Consider the following 25,667-nt stretch of genomic DNA (forward strand, 5'->3'; position numbering starts at 1 on the left):
CTCGCCGTCAGACCTCCACATGGCACACTGACTGTTTGAGAGCTCCATGTTTGAGCCAGGCATCCTCTGACCGCAGGCTCCACGGCGGTCGCTGCTAATTAGAGCGCCGCTGCCTGATTGGGGACTGGCTTTTGGAGCCGTGCAGCAGGGAAGCCACTCACTTGGCTGCCAACCATGCCGGCGGGGTGGCTTTCCAGCCCTCATGTATTGTTCGTGAACGCACACGCACGGCCAGGCATGTGTAATATTGGAAGCAGAGGTAGCAAAAGTATTCTTTACTTAAGTAGAAGTACCGATTCAACTCTTTTACTCAAGTAAAAGTAAGAAAGTACAGACTCTGTACTGTAATGTCAAAATTAACTTCTACGTCATTTTGATAACTTTGATAACTTGGCACAATGAAAACAATACGCACAAAAATAGTTTTCCTCTTTTATTAACTAATCAAAATTATTATTTTATTAACTAATCAAAACATTGGGCTTTGCTAACATTGTGACATGACTAACACAAAACTACAAAATTAGCCATCAGTTTAGACAGAGAATTTTTGAGTGCCAGAAGCTGGTGTTTTTTAGGCCGATACAAAACAACACATAGGCCACGACTCGTTCTTGGAGCTGACAAGCTCAGACAATTCTCTTCAATAAAACCATGTATGTTGAATATCTTGCTTCTGTAATCTGTTGCATCATTGTGGTCAATGTGCCCAAGTTCACGTTCCTCCATGTTGCTGCTGTCCCTATTTTTCTGCCATGTAATATACACTAGATGTCAATCAGTTAATCAGTTCAAATCTCAACAGAGGTTGACTTTACCGCTCTGTTTACGTCTTTTTTTTTTTTTTTTAAACGTCGTATTGTCATCTGCTGATAAAGTAACAAGCTTCTTCTTACTTTATATTTTGACTTTTTAAAAGTCCATTATTATAGAGTGCTATACTTTTCCAACATTATAAAAAAATGTGTTGGTCTTTTGGGGAGGCTGGAACGGATTCATGGCATTTTCATTCATGTCAATGGGGAACGATGATTTGAGATACGAGTGCTACGTGCAAAGTCACAGAACGAATTAAACTCATATCTCAAGGCACCACTGTATTTGCACTTTATTTCCCACCACTGCAAGTAAGTACAAAAGTATTTCAAATTCTATCCTTTCGTTGCGAGTCTGATCTCTAGTGAGTCATATGTGAGATGTCGATGTGTCGCATTTCGTTGTCTGAGTATGAATTACATCTCTGCACAGTCACATGATCAAAGGCTTTTGGAGAAAACATTTGCATGAGGAGACGTAATATTTGTTTTAACTCTGTGTCAGCAGCGCTTTCTTCAGTGTTTAGGGCCCAGCGTAACTTGGAAAATTCATAATTCATAATCATAATTTTTCTTCGCGTTCCCACCACAAGACTGGAAGCCACAGGCTCCCGGGCTCAAACGAGAGCCACGATTTCTGTCTGCTTGTTGTCACTGCGACACTTTTATCCTCCCTGTTTTTTCCCCCCATTTATTTATCAGCGGTTTCAGCATTCTGGCAATGAATTTTTTTTTCGGTCAGCGCAGGAAATTGAATTAGTTGCTCGGTTTGTCGAGCATTATTTGGTCAGGCATTGCCGTGTCTCCGAAAAGCGTCACCGTTGGCCATTTGGAGGAAATATTTTGTTTCTGTGAGATGTAACGCAAACGTTGATTGTTATCGCAATGACAAGTGGAAATCCTGACCCTTTTCATCGATAGATAGATACTTTATTCATCCTGCGAGGGAAAATAAATATGACAGTGTTCAAAATTCATGTGACTGAAGTGGACTAATGAAAAGTTCAGTTGAAATTGAATCGAATCGTCCTCTTCATCATGCTGTTCACATTTTGACATCATGAGACCAAGACGACACCAAACGATTGATAACAGTACCTCGACATTGCAAGGCTTGAAACACAATGTTCTAGAATTACAATGCCACGGAGTGTCATCAGCAGGTGGCTACTGAGTGACTGGAAGAGTCACAGAAAGGCATCGAAGTGGACGCCCTTGGGAATATCCATCCATTCATGGACAAAATGCAAATTTTACTGTTCAGCTCCTTGTTAAAGAACAGCAAGTTGCGTAAAAGGTACTGAAACAGACCATTAGCCATGCGCATTTAAAAGGTTCATGGAAGGTCAAATGAAGTTCACTTGTAAGGTTATAGTGCATTTTAGGTTCATCCTGACATTTCATCTCAAAGCTGCTTATCCCTAACTTTTTATGAGTAATGCATGCTCACAGCCAGGATGACTATATAGCGTCCGTAGCCTCGTACAGAAAGCCAAAGTCAAATCATTAAGCAAGCATGTAACTGCTACTCATGTATTATATGGAGGCCACACAACACGCTATTTGGTGCCTCAGTGCAGGTGGTCAGGCTTCCCCCGGTGGCCGCCGCTGACCTCCTGAATAGCTCATTTGGTCGGCACAAAACCCCAAAAGGCGCAAGGAGTAAAGCGTCGAAAGGTGCAGTTGATGGTAATGACGGCGCCGTCGATGATTGAGCCCATTCATGCACAAGTGGGCGGGGCTGGTCGGGTGCCATGTCGTCACTGCCCACCAGTCAGCCCACCAGTCACTTTGACAGTGGGCATTGCCCTCATTACCTTTCTATTGTCTGAAGAGGAGGAGGACAAAAGAGTAGTGATGAAATAACAACCGCGCTTTTTTGGTAATGCGATGCGGCGGACGCGTTTGTGTACTGTTCATTGTGTGCGGCAGACGTCCTGCTTCACGGTTAACCGCCTTGACCACATGTTTCTTAAAACGGGGCGAAAAGAATAATTCGACCCTTCACTCTACGCGGTTACGATTACTTTGGAGATTTCATTCGATCGCTGATGCCAAGTCTCGTTTGAAATAAGTGATCGTTTTAGATACATGCCTGACTATATTGAGCACACTCTTGATTGCGTCTCCACAGGGATGCCAGCAGGCTTTGGTACAGTTCAGACCTCGGGCTGGGGGCCAGAACTCCTCCAGTGCATATAGCGGACTGCATAGGAAAGGTTTTATGAAGTGTTCTGCCATTTTAAATATCGCATGCAGTAAAGTGGATTGTTTGCCAGTGCAGAGGAGCATCAGACTTGTTTTCTACCAGGACTGATTTCCCATAAGCAGATGACGCTGTGGTGAAAAAAGACTTCTTCTTCGATCCATCCAACCATTTCTATAGCCAGAGGTGCACATGAAAATTTCGGCATGGTTCTCAAACGAGCGCCCGTTGTTGTTTGGTGCACGTTATCCCTGACCCTGCGACCTCACGGATGAATTTAAAGACTTAGCACACGCTTGGGCAAAGTACGCCAAACGGGCCACTTTTCAGGCCCATCCACAGTCTCTGACCGGCCCTCGTAGCCTTTTTGAGGTTTGCCTTAGAACATGCTCATGGCTGAGCTCAACTGAATTGAAAAGGTAACAAAGGGAGGAGCAATTCTTTTGACCTAGTGTTGTGTAGTCTGCTCGCTCGCTATTTCACTTAAAAAATGTATTTAAAAAAATCATACATTTTTTGAGATTGTCCGCTGCTTTTCAGTCAGTTTATTTTACAGTATTTAATACCTACTTCGTCTATTCATAATAGTGTTAAATGTGGTGAATGTTAGGGACAGTAGAAACAGGATACAACGCATTCAGTCTTGAATTAGTTTTCTTTTACTGCCTGTTTTAAATGTTTAAACCCAGAAAACTAGACACAAATAGAAGAGAGATTGGACATGAGCTGTTGATTATCCGTTAATCAGGACAGATAGCACACACTGGACTGTATTCATTGTCGTCCCGCCATTTCCCAGTGGGCCACGCTCTCGAATCACTTGCTTGTTCACAACAGTCACAGTTGGGATGCTTTGAGCACAATACATGACCCAATAAGTGACCTAGAATGTAAGCGACTGGATTACAAAATGTGAGAAACTTTTTTCGTTTTTTTTTTTTCTCAAAGCTGCAGTTCAGATGTGTACATGAATTAGACGCAGACTGTCTTTTCCCTGCGAATGAAATGTCTGCTTGTGTATTTATTCCAGTAGGTTTCAGTGTACAAATGTTTCTTGTGAGCAGCATGGACGTAAAAGCGAAGGAGGAAACCAAAAGACAAGAAGCTTTCTGCATTGCCATATATTAACTATACGGTAGTACTTCATGATCGAATATGAAGCCAAAGGCCCATATGTGACAACCACACAATATAAGCTCTGGAATGCAGCATGCAAGAAGCGCAATGTGGAGTGATCGTGACATTTGTAAACAGTTAAGGACTTTTTACACTAGTGCAAAGCGTCGGTACAGCACACATCATAAGGCTAAGAGGAGACCCACTTCCATATATTTTAAACAACACCCGAAGAACCACCTGCATGTACGTGGGAGCAGAATCAGAACAAACGAGACCAATAATAGCACAATCTGACGTACACGACGGTGGAGAACCAACACAAACATGAGTAAGAAGCACATGCTACACTTGACACTGATAAAAGCACACCGGAGCTCCACTTTGGTTTGTAGTCACGCTCTATGAAGCCAGCTCCACAGGCCCCTCCTCCTCGCCATCCGCACGGTTGGCACGGATCTCCATCAGCGTACGGGCGAAGCGTGTCCAGTCGTCACTGTGGGCCACTGACAGCTGGGGAAAACGGCATATCATGGAATTAATTGCAAACATTGAACGTCTAACATCTCCAATTGATATAAATCCAGTACGAGAACTCTATAAAAAAAGATGTTTGTCACTTCATACATGATGATGTTTTAATGGTGCTATAAAACTGGTTTGTATGAGGAAATAATACAGTTATATGATAGAGAAATCAAATGTGAAAGTCTAAATGTCAAACCAACTGAGCATTATTATTTTTGCAAACGGTTCATTTCATACAGCTTTAGAGATTCCGCAGATCCAAGTCGCAATCATGGTTTCTTTAATTATCCTTGACAATGCACAATAAATAATTGTTATATTTTATTTTGAAAACCTTGTAAATAATTGGACACATTTGTAATCACTCTCTTCAATAGTCTCTATGAAAGTGCTTCATACTTGCCCAGTGGTACCTTGCCATATAAGTATGACAATATTTATGTTCATGTTGTTTCTTCATGTCAGACCGCACAACAAGTGCATGCTAAAATTAGCTGTGCTAAAATTAAGTGGAGCTAAAGCGCTGACACGCCGCTGCTAACCGGAGCTGCAAAAGCCGGACTGCTAACACGGGTGCGAGTGCAGGCGGGGTACTCGGCGATGGCGAGGTCACGCGGGGGCTATTTACAAGGACTTGAAGAAAAGAAATGAAAAGGGGGATCAAACACACGCATCCGTAACACTTCTGACATTTGGGTAAACACGCAGGGCGAACAGACCGAAAGTGATCCGTTGCGGTGTTTGTGGAGGTTTTTACTGTAGCGTAAAGTACTTGATATTTTTAGTTCATTGCGCATGTCTTTCACCAGAAGACTGAACACACATGAACCATCACAAGAGTCCAGCGTGGACAGCAAACACGCAGCGAAAGCTCCATGAAGTCACCTATATGTAATTTACCACTTTGTCTTTCACCATATGTTGGCATCGTGATGTGTCATTAAACAAAGCGCAACTTGCAATTTACCACTAAAACTTATCCAGACGAAAGTATTGGGACGTCACAGCTGGCTACAGGGCGAGAACAGCTTCCACTCTTCTGGGAAAGCTTTGTCTAAGAATCTGGAGGTTTTTTTGTTGGAATTGTTGTCGCTTCGATTAGATTCCGAAGAACATTTGTGAGGTTAGAAATCACGAGCGCATGAGAATGATTGACACCTCATCAGTCACTCCTTCTGCCTCTGACTGGCTGTTTTTCCTCGTTCGCAGGGATTTCTTAAAAATCAAAGAAGAGGTACAAGATCAAGCCAGAGAGGGCTCATTGTTTTGTTTTATATTTTACAGATCATTTTACTTAAGTTGTACTCTCTGCTCATAGTGACAGTTTTGACAAAAATAACAAAAAGTGATTATGTGGGAAAATGACCAACCCCCCTTTAATGTTAATAATGTATCTTTGTTCATCTTTGGTGGTTTGCAATATTTTTCGAATGTAAACTATGGCTTGGCTCAATAAATGTTGGGAAACGCTGCACTAGGGAACAAAATTGATTCAGGGTTTTGTCCATATATGAAATTGAAATAAACCCCTGTTGAGTACCTCTCCAGTATCGTAGACCCACACTCGGCCCTCCGAGTCGCCCACGGCCACTTCCTTCCCTCCAGGTGACCAGCGCACTCTGTTGAGGGCTGACGCGCCTTCAATGGTCACACTGGCTGTTGGTACCTAGCAGACACACATTTTGCAACCATCAGCTTTACACATGAATGAGATTCTAATGAAGACGATTACGCTTACACGTTCTTTTTGGAAAAGCGCGGCTTGGATCGCACCTTTCAAATGCCAGGAAACCATCTGAAGGCTTTCCATATAAAGTGTTCCTGACATGTGGCAGGCAAGTCTGACATGTCACCAGTGGAGACAAGAGGCCTTGGCATCGTGTCGCCTCACACACACACACACACACACACACACACACACACACAGAGCGCTACCGCTGCTGCTGCATCTGCCACTGAGTATTTAAAGCGGCACTAACCACAGACTGGCTGCCATTAGCCTGCTTAAGTCCACAGCTCAGCCCGACCAGATCGGAAAAGAGCACTTTTAATTGACTCTATATAAATGTGTGTGTGAGAGAGTGTGTAAATATCTGCTGGAAATGAGAACCAGGCGCTCCGCACTTCTCCGTTAATGTTATTATGACTGTGTGTTTTTAATATGATGCTAACAATGGAAGTCTGTTGCTATTAGACTGTGTGTATGTGTGTGTGTGTGTGTGTGTGTAACTTCTGTATATTCGTTGGTGTGTGTGTGAGCAAATGTTTCTCATAAAGCACATTGTTAGGCGAGTTAGGCCGTCTGTAATGAACTCTTCCTCTGTCAAAGAAAAGGCCCCTGTTGCGAGACCCATGGGAAAGCCGTCATCTGTGCGCCTTCTGCAGACGATCACCCAGACATCGTGATCACAGTCATTGCGCTTGCAGAGTTCAAATCGATAACGATCGACGGGAGACATAAGACACCTTTTTAAATTAAGGAGCAGTAAAAGTAGTGACTGTATGACATGGAGAAGCACGTGTGCCAAGATGTTGTTTCTATGGTAACCCAGAGAGAGGAAGACTCTTTTATCTCTGCTTTTAGCTGCGTAATCCACCCTGCTATGACAAAGGATGGTTTTTTTTCGCTGAGAAGTTTAAATGAGTGCAATTGTGTTCCTATTGGATTATTCACCAAAGAGAGGTACCACATCCTCATTTACGCTTCATAGAAGAAATAGGGAACTAAGATTATAGTATTAAAATAGCCTAGCAAGCACTAACCAGGGCTCAAACTTCACATTCCGAATGTTGAAGACTCAACATTGTCCATAGATTTGATTGTGAGTTGTTTGTTTACATGTGCCCTGCAGTTGACTTGCGACCAGTCCGGGGTGCAGCGTACCTTTCGCCCAAAGTCAGCTCAGATAGGCTCCAGCTTACCATATGCATATCCACACTAAGCTCACCTGCTACTTCTTGACTCCTGAACTTCTTCTACTGCTGTATTTTGGCTGTAATTTGAGGACGAGGGGCTGTCTGTTCTCAGGCCTGAGTGGATGGAACAGGGCGGCGAGGAGCTGAGGTCGCGTGAATGTTGTACAGCGGTTTGTAGGAATGTTGGGAGGGAGCCGGGGCGAGCGGATGTCACCCGCCGTGATTTAGAGCGAGGCCTTGTGGGAAACGCCCACGGGGCGACGAGGGCGGGGAGCGCTCGGGTGTTTGGTTGTGCGGTCCAGGTCGAGGCGTAGCGACGGGCCCTCAGGACACACGTCAACAGAGAGAAAACACACCCGTGATGACCTCCGGTCAGCCATCCATCGTGGAAAATACACACACCTCCGTGTCGTTGTTGAGGTTCCACAGGTCGAGGCGGCCCATGCCGTCCACAGATGCAAAGATCGCAGGGTGCACAGGCGACCACATGACATCATAGACGTAGTCGGCGTTGTCCTCAAAAGAGTAGAGAGGCTTGTTTTGCTGAAAGAGATCAGAAGATGTTTATGATGCTGCGAAACAGCTGTAGAGAAAAAGAGTGAGTGTTCAGGGTGAGAGTATTTGACTGGCTTTAAACAGAGCCCCCCCACTCGCCAAAAAAAAAAAAAAAAAGGAACGCAAGAGAGAACGGAGAGAGGGAGTGAGCGCGCTTCAGACAGAGTGGCGCTGCCTCAGCCTTGGGGCCTGTCTGGGTGCACAGCCTAATTAAAAAGCCTCGCACATTCACACAGCACCATAAAACCGCTGGGAGAGATGAAAGGGAGGGCCCCTCCACAAGGTGTACCGTAACCTCAACGCAACAGCTGTCTGAAAGAGAGATGGAAAGAAGTGGCGAATGGGAAGGGAAAAAACATGCATCGGGGAGGATGCTCCCATGATACAGACCCACAACAGTTCGGACACTGGAAATAAAAGAAGAATATTTGAAATTCCTACTATTCCTAAGCACAAAAGACAATTGTTGTACCGGGGTTTTAACAATCCCATTAAAGAGCTTTCATTCACTAAATATGACCACTTTAGTAGTTTGCAATACTTCCATATATTTGGCAGAAATATATTTATACTATATACTACATGAAATAAGATTTCAGCTTGCATTTATTCATGCAAACTACCTAAATCAGTGGTTCTCAAACGTTTTGGGTCCAGGAGCCACCTCATAATCTTAACGCCAATAATACATAATTACTCTGTGGGCCCCCAAATGCCATGGGAACAAAAATATGAATCAACGAGACCTATGGTCAAAGAAGATCCCTGCCACTTTTCCTCTTCAGCGCCAAAAATTGCATCCACAATTCCCAGAAAATGACGTGAAATGTGAACTCATCACCACAGCTTTACACTTTCCATGAATTCCATCTTAGGTAAGCTTGTAAGGATAGTCAGTACTTTCCTGGATTTTGTTGATACATGTCTTCTGCCTGTAGTCGCTGGCGGTTTAGTGTTTCACTGGGTTCAGTTCCTACTCAGTGACGGTGTGAAAGTGAGAATGAATGGTTGTCCATGTCTATAAGTGCTCTGCGACTGACTGGCTGCCAGTCCAGGGTGTAGACCGCCTTGTAACCAAAGTCAGCTGTGAAAAGCTCCACCTCCCGGCAACCCAGAAAAAGCTAAGTGGTGTGGAAGATGGTTGGATGGACGTGTTTTGCCTGTCCAGGCAATGAAGCTTGTTTACTGATGACAGTTTACGAGATTTGGGCCTGCTGAAGGAGTGAAGCGTTGATGAATATTTGGTCTCATTTAACAGATCAGATGAGATCAATATAATCCTTGTTTACTGACAATGAAAAGTAAACTATCATTTTGGTGTTTTATATGGTTTTAGAGAGTTTACATGTAATCATAAAATGCGACTGAAGCCATCTGGTGCCACTTGTGAAGCAACCACCTCTCCTGTATTGATCAATGAATTTGTTTTGAAAAAGTTTCATGAATATACGTCAGTGTCAATCTTTCTATTTTCCGTCAACCCTCAGTAAAGATCACCCGACCTGATAGGAAGTTCCTAGAAGAGCTTAAGCAGCACAATAACACGTCATCAATCCATTCACTCACTGAAGACGTTGGCCAAAAGAGTTCATGTTATGCAAAAATCGTCTTCCTAGTCAGCTGCCTTGACAATTTCAGGCTCCCAATGTTTATATTAACCACAGCATTTGAACAGCGTAATGTAAAAACCATTAGCGGACTGCTTTTCGAAGACCCTCTTGAACGTCGACCTGAATGTGCGGTTGCGTGTCGTACTTTAGTTTGTGAAGGCTATGATTGCTGGGTGGAAGGTAAACCCTGAGGGATTTTTAGGTAAGCAGAGGGAGCCTGCTTGAGTTATGTAAAGGCGCACACACACAGGTTTAGGTATTCCGCATGCCCACATACAAATATGGATGGGATAAGAGGCAAAAACGCATTCCTGCGGTGCCCCTCAGAAGGGAAGGGAATTCCCAAATTTGGAGACATACAGTAACACAACTCTCTTGATGGAAATCTGCAGAATATAATCAATGGTTTTCTTCTGCGATCATTCACGTACCATGCAATATTCATCCTCCAATGAACAGTATACATTTCGACCACGTAAGAGTTTGCATCACTTTCCACCACCGCTTCAGTTTTTTCCCCTCCCTTTGCTACCCACAAAACCAACCCACTTCACTATTTCCACTCCTTTCTCTTGCTTTTCAGGAAGTAATGTCATCGATAGCTCTTAACTTGCTTAAATTAAAGTTTCTTCTTAAGTTAGAAGTTATAAGCACACTATCAAATGCTATGTTGCTAAAAGGAAGGTTGTGCCTCGATAGAATTTGACAAACGTTGGCAGTACACCAGCGCTTCAGTGGCTATAGCACACAAATACCCACCTTAGTGCTCCAAAGTTTGACCGTCCAGTCGAAGGAGGAAGTGACGAAAAGGTGAGAAAAGTCCACGGTGCCCACGGCATTGTGACAGCTGATCCCCGTCACGGGCCCCTGGTGGCCCTCGAACATCTCACAGATCCCTGCCTTGCTAAAAGGACCACAGTGGTTACACTCAAAACTACAACACCCACCTGTTGTAATCTTGTGGGCTGGTATACAACGAACAAAACATAAATAAATGCAACACTTGTTTTTGCTTCCATTTTTCATGAGATGAACTCAGAGATTTGAGACTCACAAATTTATCTAAAGCTGTGTTAGCGAGCACTTCTGCTTTAGGCGCCCACAATAAAAGGCCATTCTATAATGTGCATAAATGTGCTTTGCGTCCGCCAATTGTCTATGATACTCAACTCAACTGACAACTCAGATGAACTGTTGACTGTCTTTTGAATGGCATCGCATCGATAAGAACAGACAGCGAAGAAAGTGAGAATTTTTGCCCAATTGTTTTTTTCTTTTGCATAATTGTTGGAAAGTCCTTTTTACAAACACACCAAATTTGACTGCTAACTTTTGTCCAACTTTATATTAAGTATTCCCCTGGTTCACCCAGAGGGTTACATTAAATAGGGGGAATACGGTTGTAATACGGTTGTAAATCTATCAATCTGTTTTCCTCAATGAGAAACACTTAAGAGAAATTAAAAACATTTGAAACACTAACATCTTGTGTGTGTAGGTGTGTGTGTGTGTGTGTGTGTGTGTGTATGTATGTACACCAACCTGCCGTGCCTGGATGCAGTATACACAGTGCCCTCCTCACTACCCACTACATAGTTGTTAACGTCACCTGTAGGGAACGCCATGGCGGTCACTGCCACTGGTTTGGATTTATTGTACACCAGTTCCATACTCTCCTACACACACAGACACACACACACACACACACACACACAAATTGTATACATAAAATCCCCCAAACAATGCAAAACACTACATAAATCATGCATGTATGCATCTGTCCAGCTTGTCTGTTCATTTATTTGATATTATAGACTGGTGTGTTGTGTACCTGAGGCTGAGAGAGCATGTCCAGACTCCAGGAGCACATCCTTCCGTCTGTAGACACGGTGATCAGGTTGTTGGCATTCTGGGTGCCAACCACGTTCACACAGTACACGGGGTGCTACACACAAGGAACACACACAAAGCTGTATTTTATGTGCACAAACAAAATCTGCATATTTATAATAATTCATCATGCATGAAAATGTATATAAATAATACCATAGTTATAAAATGTATCGAACTTTTTCTCACAAAGAAGTTGGTTGTGCTGACATGTTCCTTTTTACATGAATTTCAGGAACAATGTAAATCTGTGTCAAAAAATGTACCAATAATCTTTGTGGTCAGGGATGACATCCCTTAGAAAACACACACACACACACACACACACACAAAAACCCTATCCTTTACTGAGAATCTCTCCCCTTATAGTCATGACATCATTCTGTACTTGGTAGGTGTAGCAGGCTCACATGTTCAGTGCACAATTTCCTTTAAATGGACTCTACATCTGGTTACATGTGCTGCTCTGCAAATCCACAGGAGTGTGTGAAACCATCATGTCCTTACTGGCTAGTAATTGATTTGTGTCCTGGGTCACGCAAAGAATCATTTCAGCAATCAGCACCATGCTAAGCCGCCCGCTCTCGCTGAATGGAGAGGACATCAGCGAAGGCCTCATTATTCAGCAGCCACTTTAAGGCAACAGTGTGGTCGGCAGGGCGTGTATATGTGTAGCTGTGATTATATAGGACTCTTGTCCTTATGATGTTGCCAGTGTACAGTACGGCATTTGGGGTCAGACATTTAATGAGCCTCAGAGAATGTAAAGGAGCATCTGAAGTATCTGTCAAGTCAAGAATTTGACTGGGTCACTTGTGTTTGTGATTCTATTGTGAGAGGTTTTGGGTCAATGTGGAATTGAAAACGTACTGTGGCGTAGTGGTTAGCACAGTTCTGAGGTCTGGGGTTCGAATCTGGGCTCCCGCCTTCCTGTGAGTTTCATGTTCTTCCTGTGCTTGCGTAGTGTTTTGTTTTGTTTTTTTCCCGGGTACTCGAGCTTCCGCCCGCATTTCAAAAACATTGAAGACTAAATCAGGGGTGGGTGAATGGTGGTGCTTCAAAGCCACATTCGATTTTGGACAGTTTGTCGATGAGGTTAAACATTTTTATGGAAAATATGTACAATCATTTATTTCAACAAAAAAATAATCATGCTTTTTATGTTTCAATTGTAGTATTCATAATGAATTTAAAGGGAAAAAATGGACCAATTATTTATAATATAGACCAAAGTGTTAAATGTGCCTCTATATCAGAAAAATATGATTTTACTAATAGTATTAATTTTATAATCATAAATTATTCAATAGATTATTTAATAAGATACATTTTAAAAAAGTGAATACAATTTAGGTAACCAATTTTTGGTAAAAAAAAAAAAAACAAGCTACAATAATGCAACAAATATTACAGGATTTGATCATTTAAATGCGCCGTAGGACGGAGTAAAGAACAGAGAGGGCCACGTGGCCTTTTTGCAACAAAAACACCAGAAACCTATGATTAGCTTGTTAGAATTAGTTCATATTATCTACATACAAATAAAAACAAGTAATAAAATATGAATCTATTTTGTGTGAAAATCAAATAATCCATCCTTCCATTTTCTATACCACTTATCCTCATTTGGGTCGCTGGTGAATCCTTGCTGACTTTGGGCAACAGGTGGGGTACACCCTGGACTGGTCACCAGCTGATCCCAGGGCACACACTGATAAGCAACCATTCACACCTATGGACAATTCAGTCTTCAATTCACCTAATATAAAACACTTTTGGAATGCGGGAGGAAGCCGACGTACAGTACGTGGAGAAAACCCACGCAAGCAGAACATGCAATCTCCAGAAAGGAAAGAGCTAAGATTCGAATCCAGCACCTCTCGACTGTGAAGCAGACGTGCAAGCCACTATTCCAACATGCTTCCAAATGTAATAATCATTCATTTGATTTTATTGGGGGGGGGGGGGGGGGGGGGGGGGGGAGAAAAGACTCACAGTGTGCGCAGCAGCCGACAGGGGTGTCCTCTGGACTGGGGTCCGCCTGTGACTGCGGTTGTCCCACAGGACGATCTGCCCCGAGTAAGTCCCCCCCACCACAAGGTTGGGATGAAATCTGGCGAAACCCACCGACACCACTGGAGACTGCGGACAGGGAGGAGGAGCGGGGGGTGGGGGGCGATGGTGAGATAACGGCACGTTATTGTGAGAAATGGTGAAGAAAAAGCCGCTTTATAAAAGGAACAATAGCCGTGGTTCACAGACGTTTTACACTAAGTGCACGAAAAAAAATACTTAGCTCTCCAAGTAACATGTACTTCAATAATGATTTCATTAAAATGTATTGTACCTGTACAAACCGTTCCTAAAGATTAAATGCAAATGTATTGTACTTGAATATTAAATACAACTGAACTGTACTTAGGCTGCTTCCGCTATTGCACAGGTCTCAAACCTATGGCCCGGGGGCCAGATCCGGACCGCCGCATCATTTTATGTGGCCCACAAAAGCAAATCAAGTGCGTCAACTCTGTTTCTTGCAGAAATATCAAAATTGCAGATTGGCTTCACTTTTAATAGTATTAAGAGATGGCAAGCAATTCTTTGTTGGAAATCCCCCTTTTATATTGAATAATAGTTGAAAATCAGTTTTTATTAAAAAAAATAAATCTGTCCATTTTTGCCAGTTTGAAAAAGGCTTATATCGGCCGATTAAATCGGCCGGGCCCTACTTTTGATATATAACATTTAAATTGAATGCAATGACAGATAATTGTGATCAAAGACATTTCTTTCTTATTCACGCACATAGTGATTCGGCGATGAAACAAAACCCAGTGTAGCGGCAAATACTGTCGAGGTGGACTTACTCGATGTCAGAATCGGTGGCCGGTATTGGTAGCCTTCAGGAGGCCGGTATCACCCCTATACCAATACCTGGTATTGGTACTTGCCCGTCCCTAGTTCACCGTCATATGTATATTTTATTTTATTTTATATTCAAGTCAGTGATTCATTCGTACGTACCACTAGGGAGAGCCCACCAGTGGTTGGTCAGCTTGGTGAGTCCAGATATGAACCAGAGAAGTGTCACGCACGTTGTAGCGTGAGTGAGGAGGAACGATGAAGGCTTCGCGCTGGGTGGCAGACATGACGAGACAAGACGGGAGGCGAGGGAGATGACGAGTTTGGCCGTGGCGAGGGGACGCCGAGGAGAGGAGAGAAGGGGTGACGCTAAGGCGGAGACCGGACAAAGAGGGGAATTGTAGTCCTCTTTCCCCTCAGCCGTTTCACATTACAGCATCAAAACCCCAGCAGCCACTGGAGCGCTCACTGTAGCCTCCATCATGACAAGCGCGCCCTAACCCCCACTCCCTCAAAGACACACGCACACATACACACCCTCCCAATGCTGTGTTTATTGCGTTTGGGTTCCTCTTCACTGCTTTCCCCCTTCAGGCTTCTGCATCCTCTAGCCAACACTCCCTGACCCATAGCCACTGTTGTATCTATTCTTAGGGAAAAAAACACTGCAGCATTGCACGCTTATACATTCATCCCGCCATGCCGTAATTCAACATATTCATGAAGTAATAAAGCCCAGCAAACTGGAAATACCAGAATATACTAACAAAGCAATTGCCAGAAATCTGCAGAATTTCTTGCAAAAACACTCTTATCTTCAGTAAACACATTAATTAGAGTGGGACTAAAACAAATTACAATGAGTCTTATGTGATTTTCATTCAATGGAATGAATTCAATAAATCGAAGAATGTGTTCATCACATTTACTGTAGTTAAATCTCAGTTTCAAACCATAAAACAGCTTCAAATGTTGGCTATATCCATCCTGCCGTCTCTCTATCCCGACCACTGAGCCATGTGCAAACCAGCCGACTCCAAACCCAAGTACATTTTGTAAAGGAGACTGGAAAAGAAACCAGAAGGAAAGCAAACACTCTTTCTCTCTTTTTATGGTTTCTTCTGAAGAGTCCTGGCTTCCAGAGGAATGGCGCGGGAGTTGCTTCAGATGTCAAGACTCAAAATAAACTCAACTTCTGTGGTGAAAATGAAGTTGCTCATAAGCCGGCAAGGAGGCCCTCTCTGAAAAGTTTATTTATACAGTTCGATAAGGAAGGGATATGGCTATATTGACGGCACAACCGGAGTACAACCAGTTGCAAGCTATTATTGAAATCGAAATGTTATAAATGTTACGGCTACTGTTGCGGCTTTACATATCAAGTGCCATAATAGTTAACATCAAATGGATGCACTATATAACCCCAACTCAACAATTGGTAATGATTTAAAAACAAAACCCAAAAAAGCTACCCGTACAGAGCTGAAATATACTGTAGACGCTTTCCTCCTTAACAATTACACTTATCAACATCCAGATTTGAGCTAAGCTGCGGTTGTCTGTCTGGTTGCTGTTTGATGTCTACAATGACTCCATCATAAAAGTCAAGTCTTCCCCATGGAGACAAACTCACCACAACAACAATCATTGTCTTTGTTTTAAGGACTGTGACCAGTTTCCAAGGCTAAAAGGGACCACTGAGTCCTCTCATGCGCCAGTGGCCCACTTTATCTAAAATCTCGCTTATCAGAAGGATAATTAAGGATTTGTTGAGATTTCACGCTGAAACAGATTTGACATAAATCTGTAAATCTGAAACTAATTAAAAACGGGACATTGTTTGATTCACAGCGATAGCCTCAAAAGGTTGTGCAATAAAATATTACATAAACTGTACCATCATTCTCGTCCTTTTTTCAAAAATAGAAATATGATCCAGTGTGGCGAGTAACGAAAAAAGCTAAACAAAATAAAACAACTCCTTTTTTTTGTTTTTTGCTCCATATGTTAATTCAACTTCAACTAAAATTAAACAATCCTATATTTGCATTTATCACAAAGTTAGGAGAAAAAACTTGACATTAGTAAACATTCTCCCTTCTAAGCTTCAAACCAAATCTCACATCATCACATACATTTTGGAGTTGTACACACTTCATATGTACGGCATGTGAAACGATCCATTTGTCCCACATGATTAGCCCGTTGGTGATTTAAATGTTGGATGACACTTTAAAGTGGATTCACAATTCCACCATTGTCATGTGGGAAATGATGAATGACTGAAGTTTAAAGATGTTATGTCGCCTTCAAATTCCTTTCATTTTATCAGCTTTTTTTGTTTTCTTCCACTAATGGTTTGAAAACATAATTTGCATCAATTAGCATGCATGTATTTTACAGTGTATTATTTTAAAATAAGCAAATCATTCACCTTCAACTCCTACATTGATTTCTATTCATACATCTGGACATGCCAGCAGCACATCTGTCTAAATAACACCTCAATAACTCTCACATGTGATTGCTTGGCCAAATCAGGCCTGACATTTCTTCTTTTTTTTTTTTTTTTTTTTTTTTTTTTTTTTTTTTTTCAAGCACCATGTGGCCCTCGTGGGTGATTCTCATCTCACATGCAGCCACCCCCACCCCACATCAACTTTTGACAGACAGGATGTGAAGGTTGAGGGGAGGGTGGCAGGTTGCAGGGTAGCAGCAAAAGTCATGGCCCTATATGTTAAACTTGAGAGGAATGGTAATTTTACCGGAAGACTGTAAAATAAATAAATAAATAAAATAATAATAATAATAATGACACCCAACAGAGTATCTGCTACCTGCCACTTAGGCTCACAAGTGCTTGTGACAGCCCTTATTATATTAACGGGAAGTGTTCTGTTAATGATAATACGCACGTGGCAGGCTATGATGAAAGATAGCAGCCAGCGAAGGATTAGGGAAAAATAAAGCAATGAAAAGATCCCTCCCTCTTTTGTTGCCTGTATCCTCAGGTAAAAAAATTAAAAAAAACTGCCTCTGAAGTCAGCTTGCAGAGATGGAGCAAGAGTGCCATGGTGAGAAGCGAGAGGGGAGAGAAGTGAAGTGGCGGCCTGCGCACAGTAGATAAGTAGATCCACACCTCCCTTCTTACCACACTCATCTGGTTTCCACTCTGCCATATCAGGACCAGATGGATATGTCTTCTTCTGAATCCCACCTCCCCTGACTTCGCTAGTTTATGACACCCCACAGATTTTGTCACTCTGCGGTTTTCACCAAGAAAAGAGAAAATAGCAACCGCAGTCTCTATTTCACCAGGCGGAGAATAGAAACTTTAAAAGGCTTCTCTACAAGGGTTCCTTTGCCTTTATTTCACATCATTCTTTTGTTTGTTGCCGCACACTACGATTTAATAGTACTGCTTAGTGGCATGAAAAAAATATATTTATATCGGTAGGCTGCATACTGTACCAGGAAAACAACATCACTCTCTCCTTTCTGAGTCCAAGTCCTCTCCTAACTGCAATGGCCGCACAAACATCGTTAATTATTTGTGTAGCAAGATAGAGCGACAGAATTCTGAGTATTTTGCCTGGTCACATCGTAACGCGTGTGTGGCCGCTTGTTTGTGTAGGCACAATTCATAGGGCTCAATCATGACTGTACCTAAGGCAAAAAAAAGTTTGAATATTGCCGTAGCACGCTTGCGTGCTGTGAGTTATCATCAGGGCTGCTGCTGGAAATGATCCTTAATTTGTCCAAGGTATTATTTATGAATTGGAAAATAGATCGTATGACAGCGACATACTGTATAGTGAAAGGCAGAACAATTACAATAACTGCTCTTCCAAGATGTCAAATATGGCGTCCCCTGTTGCCATTCATAAAACATTATGTCATGGAGGGCTTCCTATGAAGATATCAGCTCTGTGTTCAATTAAACAGGCCCAGATTTCGCACTGAGTAAGTACATTTTTGAGTATGTTGAAACAAGATAATCATTATTTCAGTATTTTTCTTTGGTGGTGTGCCATGAGATTTTCCTTACATAATGGATGCCTCGGCTCAGTAAAGGCTGGGAAACCGAAGTAAACCAAATCCCACTCGGTCCTCCATCATGGCTACGCAGATGTTATTGGCCTTTTTCATTTTTTCTCTCTCTCTGTTTCCTCCTCATCACGACTTATGTTATGGACATGCTAAAAGACGCATGGGGAGATGTGAAGCATGTAGGCATGAATACAACAAAAAAAAAAGAGACTGAATTTGATAGACTATGACAGTAGCAATGGGGGTTGTTATAGGGAACCGTGTGGTTTTGGGGTATAGGTTCAGCATTGGTTTTAAGTCAAACGGATCCTTTAATGTGGAGTGACTTTGCTCACTTTAGAGGCTCGTGTCGAGTTACAAGATTGTACCTAACTGGGATGGATTCCATGGCATGGTACAAGCAGCAATTGGCAGCCGAGACTACACATATCACAGTAATCACCTAAAGTACGATAAGTCTCAGAAATAAGCAATATTGTTGCCATATAAGACTGTTGCGTACGTCAGGCAACTGTAATACTTTCGTGTTGAGTCCCATTATCTGAATCTTCATCAGAATTGAGTACCGGTTCTTCTTTAGTGCACCACCCAGCCACAACATTTGGTGGAAATTGCTTGTGCAGTTTTTGTGTTATCCAGCTAATAAACAAATCAACAGCGATCAAAACAATCACGCACACCTTCATGCGTTGTGGGGACAGCCTAAATAACATTATTATAACAATAATATTAAAATATTTTATGGTCCGACTAGCTGCCTCCCTAAAATAGAGCACTAAATTAGATCAACACCTCAACTAGCGTGGCAACTAACGATTATTTTGATTTTCAATGAATCTGCCGATTATTTTCTCGATTCATAAATGAATCAAAAAACATTGAATTTCCATCCCTTTCTTCAAAAACAAGACATTATTTTAAATGAACAATGAAAATGCACTAACTTAAGTTGATTATGATTAAGTTACTGGTTTATTGTGTAATATGTCAGAAAATGGGCAAAAATGTTGATCATTGTTTTCCAAAGTAAAAGCAGATGTGTTTTTTTGTTTTTTTAAATAAACAAACATAATCACTCTGCTTTCATGGAGGACTACAGAAATCTTAGAATATTAGCTGTTGAGAGGCTAAAGGTCTGAGAATTTGGACAATTTTAAGTTCAACAAGATCTCTAAATGATTGAGCGACGAATTAATTTGATCATTGCTTAGTTGTCGATTAATCGTTAAATTTTTCCACTTCTAACCTCAATATAAACCTCACACCAAGACAACTATGAGATGCATACTAAATTGCATCAAAACCAAGCAAGAGTTTTAGCACAAGCAGAACCAGGCTAGACTGTTTTTGCATTTCTGTGCCCATCCACTGCCTGCGCAGGAAATATCGAAGACTGACCTCACCAAAACCTCATCTGAAACATTAAACCGTCTGTATGCCTAAAACAATAAAGCCCCCATTGCACCAGACCTCAACCACAAACCCCAACGGCTCAGCACTGTCTTTCTTTTGTATCAAACCCCCGCACATTTATAGATTTCAGCCATCTACCTATCCTTACACTAGATGAGAAATCCTTTTGCGGGCAAGTCTGGGTAAACAAAAATGGCTGAAATACCACTAAAGCTTCTCTCTGGGCTTGCCAACCCCAACAGAGAGGGCCTGCCAAACGAAACCACGCATACGCCTATGCGTGTACTGCATGCATACAGTAAACAGTAGGTTTGTTTGATCAGGGATGCATGCATGTGAGAGATTTGTTCCTCTCTTCCTTTTAGTTAAAGGGGGGTGTGGAGTGCAAATAGAGTAAGAGAAGAGAGCGAAGGGGAGGCTTCGAAGCACCCTGTGGTTTGGGGGGGTAAAATGGCAGAAAATGCTCATACATTAAAATACATTTAATGTACAGTTTTAGCTGTAGACGCCTGGCCCTGTTTGCAAAAAGGGCCTGGGCAACCTTTTACCTACCAGTGGCCACCAGTCACCGGGGGGTCATGCTAAATATAGGGCAATTTTGGCACAGATTTGTGCCAAAAGGAAAACAACAAACACTTTTTGCTTTATGGGCCACAAAAAAAATTGTTGGGCACGAGCTGGCAGGTATATATATACCTGTGCAACTCATTTCTGTTTGTGTAAGCATTCCTGTGGCTCATTGTCTAAAATGAAACATTAAAACACGCTTTTATATCAGACAGCAAATGTAGTCCGGGAAGCATTATCATGCACTGTTTTTTGTATTTGTACATAATGGCCCCATTACATGCGCAGATCGGTTACTTGGCCACATATTGTTTCTAAATATCTGTCAAAACTAAATGGACTTGCAAAGTACGCTGTTGATGCATTCCGAAATACAAAACATATTTGTATATAAATCTGAATGGAACAAGATGCAGGCCTATAGTCCATCCATAAAACCACATACAGTAGATTATAGCAGCAATATAAATTACAGAGCATTGAACCAACGAAATGTTTCATGACGTGTGGGAGTCGACTGCATAACTTCATGGTGAAACATTTGCATGCAGCGTGCAGTCCGCAAGGGGGGTGGATGGATGAAGAAAAAATATGAATACGTGTGTGCATGTGTAACATATTCAAAGCAATGAGATCAATGCCTGTGACATTGATACTTTTACAGATTATTTCCATATTGACACTCGTGTAGTTGAGGCAAGCGTCATAATTGGGAAACACAGGAGTGCTCAAATCAGACCCTGCATCAGTCTGGGTGGGCCAACACTCACATATGTGGTGGCGTCGGATTAGGAAGTGGTAGGCCACATCATTTTACTACCGAGAAGTTTCTGGAAGGTTTCGTCTGTCTCCTGGGAGATGTGAAGCCCCCCCACACCCACTCATCAACCTAGCGTCTCTCGTTTTCTCAGTGTCACTTGCTATTAGCATCATACCTGTCAATGACTTTCCCACCAGAAAAAAAAGGTTTCCTCTATTAAAACTGCCCTCCACCCGTGTACTCAGCTGTGGACGATAATGATTTTTATTATTTTTTTCCTTTAATGTATTTCATAGCCTACAGATCTGGTAGTTGTTCTAGTTGAAGTAGTCAACGACTTTCTTCCAAACTTAACCCACATTATTATTATTATTATTATTATTATTACACTTTGCAATATGGATTAAAACATTGGACCCCCATAAAATTGCTATAGTATCACACTAAAGTAAACAAAAGAAAAGTCTTTATTTTACAAATTAGTAACTTGTTTACCAAATATGTTACAGTTATCATTATATTTATAATAATGATTTGATGATGTATTAACTTTTTTTTGGTCAATATCCTCACTAGTTTGCTGATTGGCTTGGAGAATATTCTGCTGCCAAATATTCAGGTAATTCCCCCAAAAACGATTTCTCGCCCTATTATGGGCTACAAGAGAGCAGTGGAGCTGTTACCTGACAGTGAAAGATGTACTCTGGTGTGGCCTTTTTGAATTTGATGTTCCAAACCAGGGCAACACCGTCCGGTTCGTGGGGAGCATCTTCGTTGTTGTTGTAAGAGGCAACAAGCAACTCAGGATACTAAGATAAAGACAACACAGAGGATGAATACCTGAGATGGTTTTAGTTTAAAATGATAAGAGACGAGGCCGACGGGCTCACCTGAGGGGACCAGTCAAGACAGGTGACAACACGATGTTTTGACCAGTGTTCATCATAGAAAAGTCGAGTGAAGGACAAACTGGAGCCTCCAGCCACGTCTCTGGGAATCCACAACATGAAATTCCATGAGACAAAATGCCTTTACTACAACGTGCACAAATAAGAGCTAATCAATGCGACTCCTTGCCCACCCCTCCTTGTCCTCCAGGGCTCGACCGGTGTAGTCGAAGAAGATATCGCCGCTTTCGGCCAGAGCTCTTTCCATCACCCGGATACTGCAGTCGAAGAAATTCTGGAACTCAGACGAGTGTAGTATTTGCTGCCTCTCCTCCTCCGTCAGCTCCCGCAGCACAGGGAAAGAGCCTGCTGGTAGGAACAATTTAAATTCCGTTATGTTCAATATTGATGAGCTAGCTTTTTTTTCGAATGAGCTCGCTTTTTTATTTTTAGAAATGTAGTAAATGATCAGGTTTTTTGTAGAAATAAAAATATATTTGAATCCTTATTTTAACATCTTTAACTCTAGACAATAATCAGAATGGCATGTTTACTTGAAAAAAATGCTTCATCACATAAAAGGACACCAGTAGAAAGAAACTAAAGCCGTCATGGCTTCCTGCGAGTGTATCAGCTTTGTGTTCAACTAAACAGGCCCGGATTTCATACTGTGTGTGTAGATTAGTGAATAAATTGAGACAAGTTCATCATTATTTCAGTATATATAACAGTACTTTTTGTGACATGTTTGTTTGCTGGTGTGGTGTGCGATCCTTTGAATGTAAAATATGTGCCTTGGTTCACTAAAGGTTGGGAAACACTGCATTACAAAATATGACAAGTGAAAAACACATCAGGCCCTGTTAACGTCAACTGCATCGTATGCTCCCCATGACAGATTAAGAGTCACTTAATCTCTGTGAGAACCAGAGCAACTGCCAGGACCTAATAAACTACAAACAGTCACTAATGACTGTTTAATCAAATACTACAGTGAAGAACATCACAAACAAGACACAAACAATACAGCCTCTTTTGAACATAATGGTCACAGCATGGCGTGCGCTTATTAAAGTCACTGTCCCCCAGCACGCACTTGCCTTTCTGCAACGTGGCGTGCGCAAGCACACAACCGCGGACCTTTACCCTGCCTCTTGACTTTGATCCCCCTCCATCACAACTTGTCAGAAAAGACTGAATTGAGTGGAAGGCATCAAAGACCAGACCTTGTAACAGGCCACGATGGAGAGGAGACGGATGCCTGTGTGATTATGACTGCGCGTGTGTGTGTGTTTGAGTCACGCACGGCACGCTGATGATTATGCATGTGTGCGTTTGAATATGGGCATCGCTCATCGAGTCCTTTATGCGTTGTGTTTGGGTGCATCCGTCATCTATTCCCCGTGGATCCTCGAGAAACATACGCATACGCTCTGTTGTGCTGTGCTTTGAAGTATGGTCCTGGGGTCATGTGGAAGGTTTTTAATCATTGCTGACCTCTACATGCCGGAGCGCTGATACGGTGGACGAGCCTTAACCCCGTGCGTAACCTAGCCGCACTCTTCCATCTGATACGCCCGCTGACACTGTGGCGCACAAGGGGCCCGTGTTTGGTGAAGAGGGCAAGGGATTGTAGTCACCGAGCTGTGCCAATGTTATGTGCTCACGCGCCAAAACATTAAGTGGAGCATACAGGGGAGCCTCGCAGAATCGCAGTTGGGCAACCATGAATTCACCTATTTGCAGATTTTTGATTTCCTTTTTTATTCAGAATTATTCAATTGTTTTTCATTTTTAAATGTTTTTTTGATCATCGCTTGATATGCAGCGGGCCACAGGAACAACACTAAACCGTGTTTATTATTTTGTATTTTTTGTCAGACATTCCACACCTATTATAGCGAACCCCTGATATACAGTATCACGATTCATCTGTTGCGCTAAATTGCATATTTTATGTGATTTTCTTTGATGGGTTTTTACAGTATCCATGATTGTAACAACACTGATAATATGCCACTAGATGAGTTTTGCTCCCCCTGTTCCCTTTCAGTTCTGTGTCAGGTGTTTCAGGATGAGTAGTTTACTTTATTTTAGCTTTTGTTTCATTATACTGACTATGACTATGGGACATTAAAATGTTAATTCAAATAACAAATAGTGCCTTTTTTGGGACGTATTTTACATAGATTGTATTTTTACATAGATTATCCTCACTAGGGTCACGGGCCTGCTGGAGCCTATCCCAGCTATCTTCAGGCGAGGAGCGGGCCACACCCTGAACGGGTCGCCGGCCAATCGCAGGGCACATAGAAACAAACAACCATTCGCACTCACATTCACACCTACGGGCAACTTAGAGTCTTCAATCAACCTACCACGCATGTTTCTGATATGTGGGAGGAAACCAGAGTGCCCGGAGAAATCCCACACAGGCACGGGGAGAACATGCAAACTCCACACAGGCGGGGCCGGGATTTGAACCCCCGGTCCTCAGAATTGTGAGGCTTTGTGCTAACCAGTCATCACCGTGCCGCCCAGACCAGCTTCCTCACACAAAAATGCAATAGAATAGAATTTTTTTTTTTTCGAAATTCCAAGTGTCACGTAACAGCTTGTTTCAACTTTGGAGATTTCACTGTTTCTTTGTAATGCAGATTTCCATATTAGAATGTGCAGGTTTACCCAATAAGGTATTTGACAAGTATACGTTTTGTGATGCAGATAAAACAAGTATTACAATAATGAAATCTTGCGAACATACTTTAAAGGGACTATTGCTGCCCCTGTCTATGCATGCAGCCATTTTTTTTTACCTTCTTTATTTTCCTTGTCATCTTCATCATGCATCTCCAACTCAGGGCCTGGCTTCGATTCCATCAGCTCTTCATCCTCCTCTTCCTCCTCTACTGAGAGAGAGGTAAAAAAAACAAAAAAACAAAAACAAAAGAAAGGCAGAGAGCACTTGTGTTAATCAACAGCTGTTCCAATTTTCTCTGACCTCCCACTGTGCACCTCCGTCTCAACCCCTTCTTACCCAAATAATTATTGCCAGACACGTACAAGTACACCTGACTTTCAGAAAATTTGGTCCAAACGGGTCATTTACAAACATGCACATGTGAATCAGTCAGGTTTTGGTTTTTGTTTAGGTTTGTATATGAAAAGAGCCAATCATTAAAAAACAATGCACGCATATATATTGGTATTGGTGGTATGTGCAAAATAACAAACTAAACTGTTGTTTCCCCTTCCTTGAGTAAGTGTTCATATGGCCACATATGAATATAAACACACACACACACACACACACAACAGGAAATAGAAATAGTTTTTTGCACTCCCTCTTCCTGTCTTTCTGTCACCTTTGACCCCTAGCAATGGTATGTATGTGTAAAAGGGGATTCCCTTTACATTCCCTCCAATCAGGCTCGGCAATTACACTTGACTATCCAGGATTTTTTTCCAGTGTGTGCGGCGTGTGTGTTTGGA

The 25,667-nt window shown here is 42.2% G+C and overlaps 1 protein-coding gene across 4 annotated transcripts in view; it reads right to left on the minus strand.

Moving 5' to 3' along the window:
- Nucleotides 1–420: 420 nt before the first annotated feature.
- Nucleotides 421–25,667, minus strand: part of LOC133395849 (cytoplasmic dynein 1 intermediate chain 1) — a 45,254-nt gene continuing 20,007 nt past the window's right edge. The window contains exons 9-19 of one of the 4 annotated variants that reach the window (XM_061665090.1): nucleotides 24,992–25,081; nucleotides 22,370–22,541; nucleotides 22,179–22,278; nucleotides 21,972–22,097; nucleotides 13,632–13,778; nucleotides 11,578–11,691; nucleotides 11,289–11,422; nucleotides 10,506–10,650; nucleotides 7,984–8,124; nucleotides 6,206–6,331; nucleotides 421–4,650 (exon numbers count right to left, since the gene is read on the minus strand). In XM_061665090.1, coding sequence (XP_061521074.1) covers nucleotides 4,540–4,650; nucleotides 6,206–6,331; nucleotides 7,984–8,124; nucleotides 10,506–10,650; nucleotides 11,289–11,422; nucleotides 11,578–11,691; nucleotides 13,632–13,778; nucleotides 21,972–22,097; nucleotides 22,179–22,278; nucleotides 22,370–22,541; nucleotides 24,992–25,081 — 1,406 coding nt within the window. In that variant the 3' untranslated portion in view covers nucleotides 421–4,539. Of the gene's footprint in view, nucleotides 4,651–6,205; nucleotides 6,332–7,983; nucleotides 8,125–10,505; nucleotides 10,651–11,288; nucleotides 11,423–11,577; nucleotides 11,692–13,631; nucleotides 13,779–21,971; nucleotides 22,098–22,178; nucleotides 22,279–22,369; nucleotides 22,545–24,991; nucleotides 25,085–25,667 lie in introns of all 4 variants that reach the window. The other 3 variants (XM_061665089.1, XM_061665087.1, XM_061665086.1) reach the window with 3 other exon arrangements.

This window comes from Phycodurus eques, chromosome 20 (genome assembly GCF_024500275.1).
Source record: "Phycodurus eques isolate BA_2022a chromosome 20, UOR_Pequ_1.1, whole genome shotgun sequence".
Classification (NCBI taxonomy): domain Eukaryota; kingdom Metazoa; phylum Chordata; class Actinopteri; order Syngnathiformes; family Syngnathidae; genus Phycodurus; species Phycodurus eques.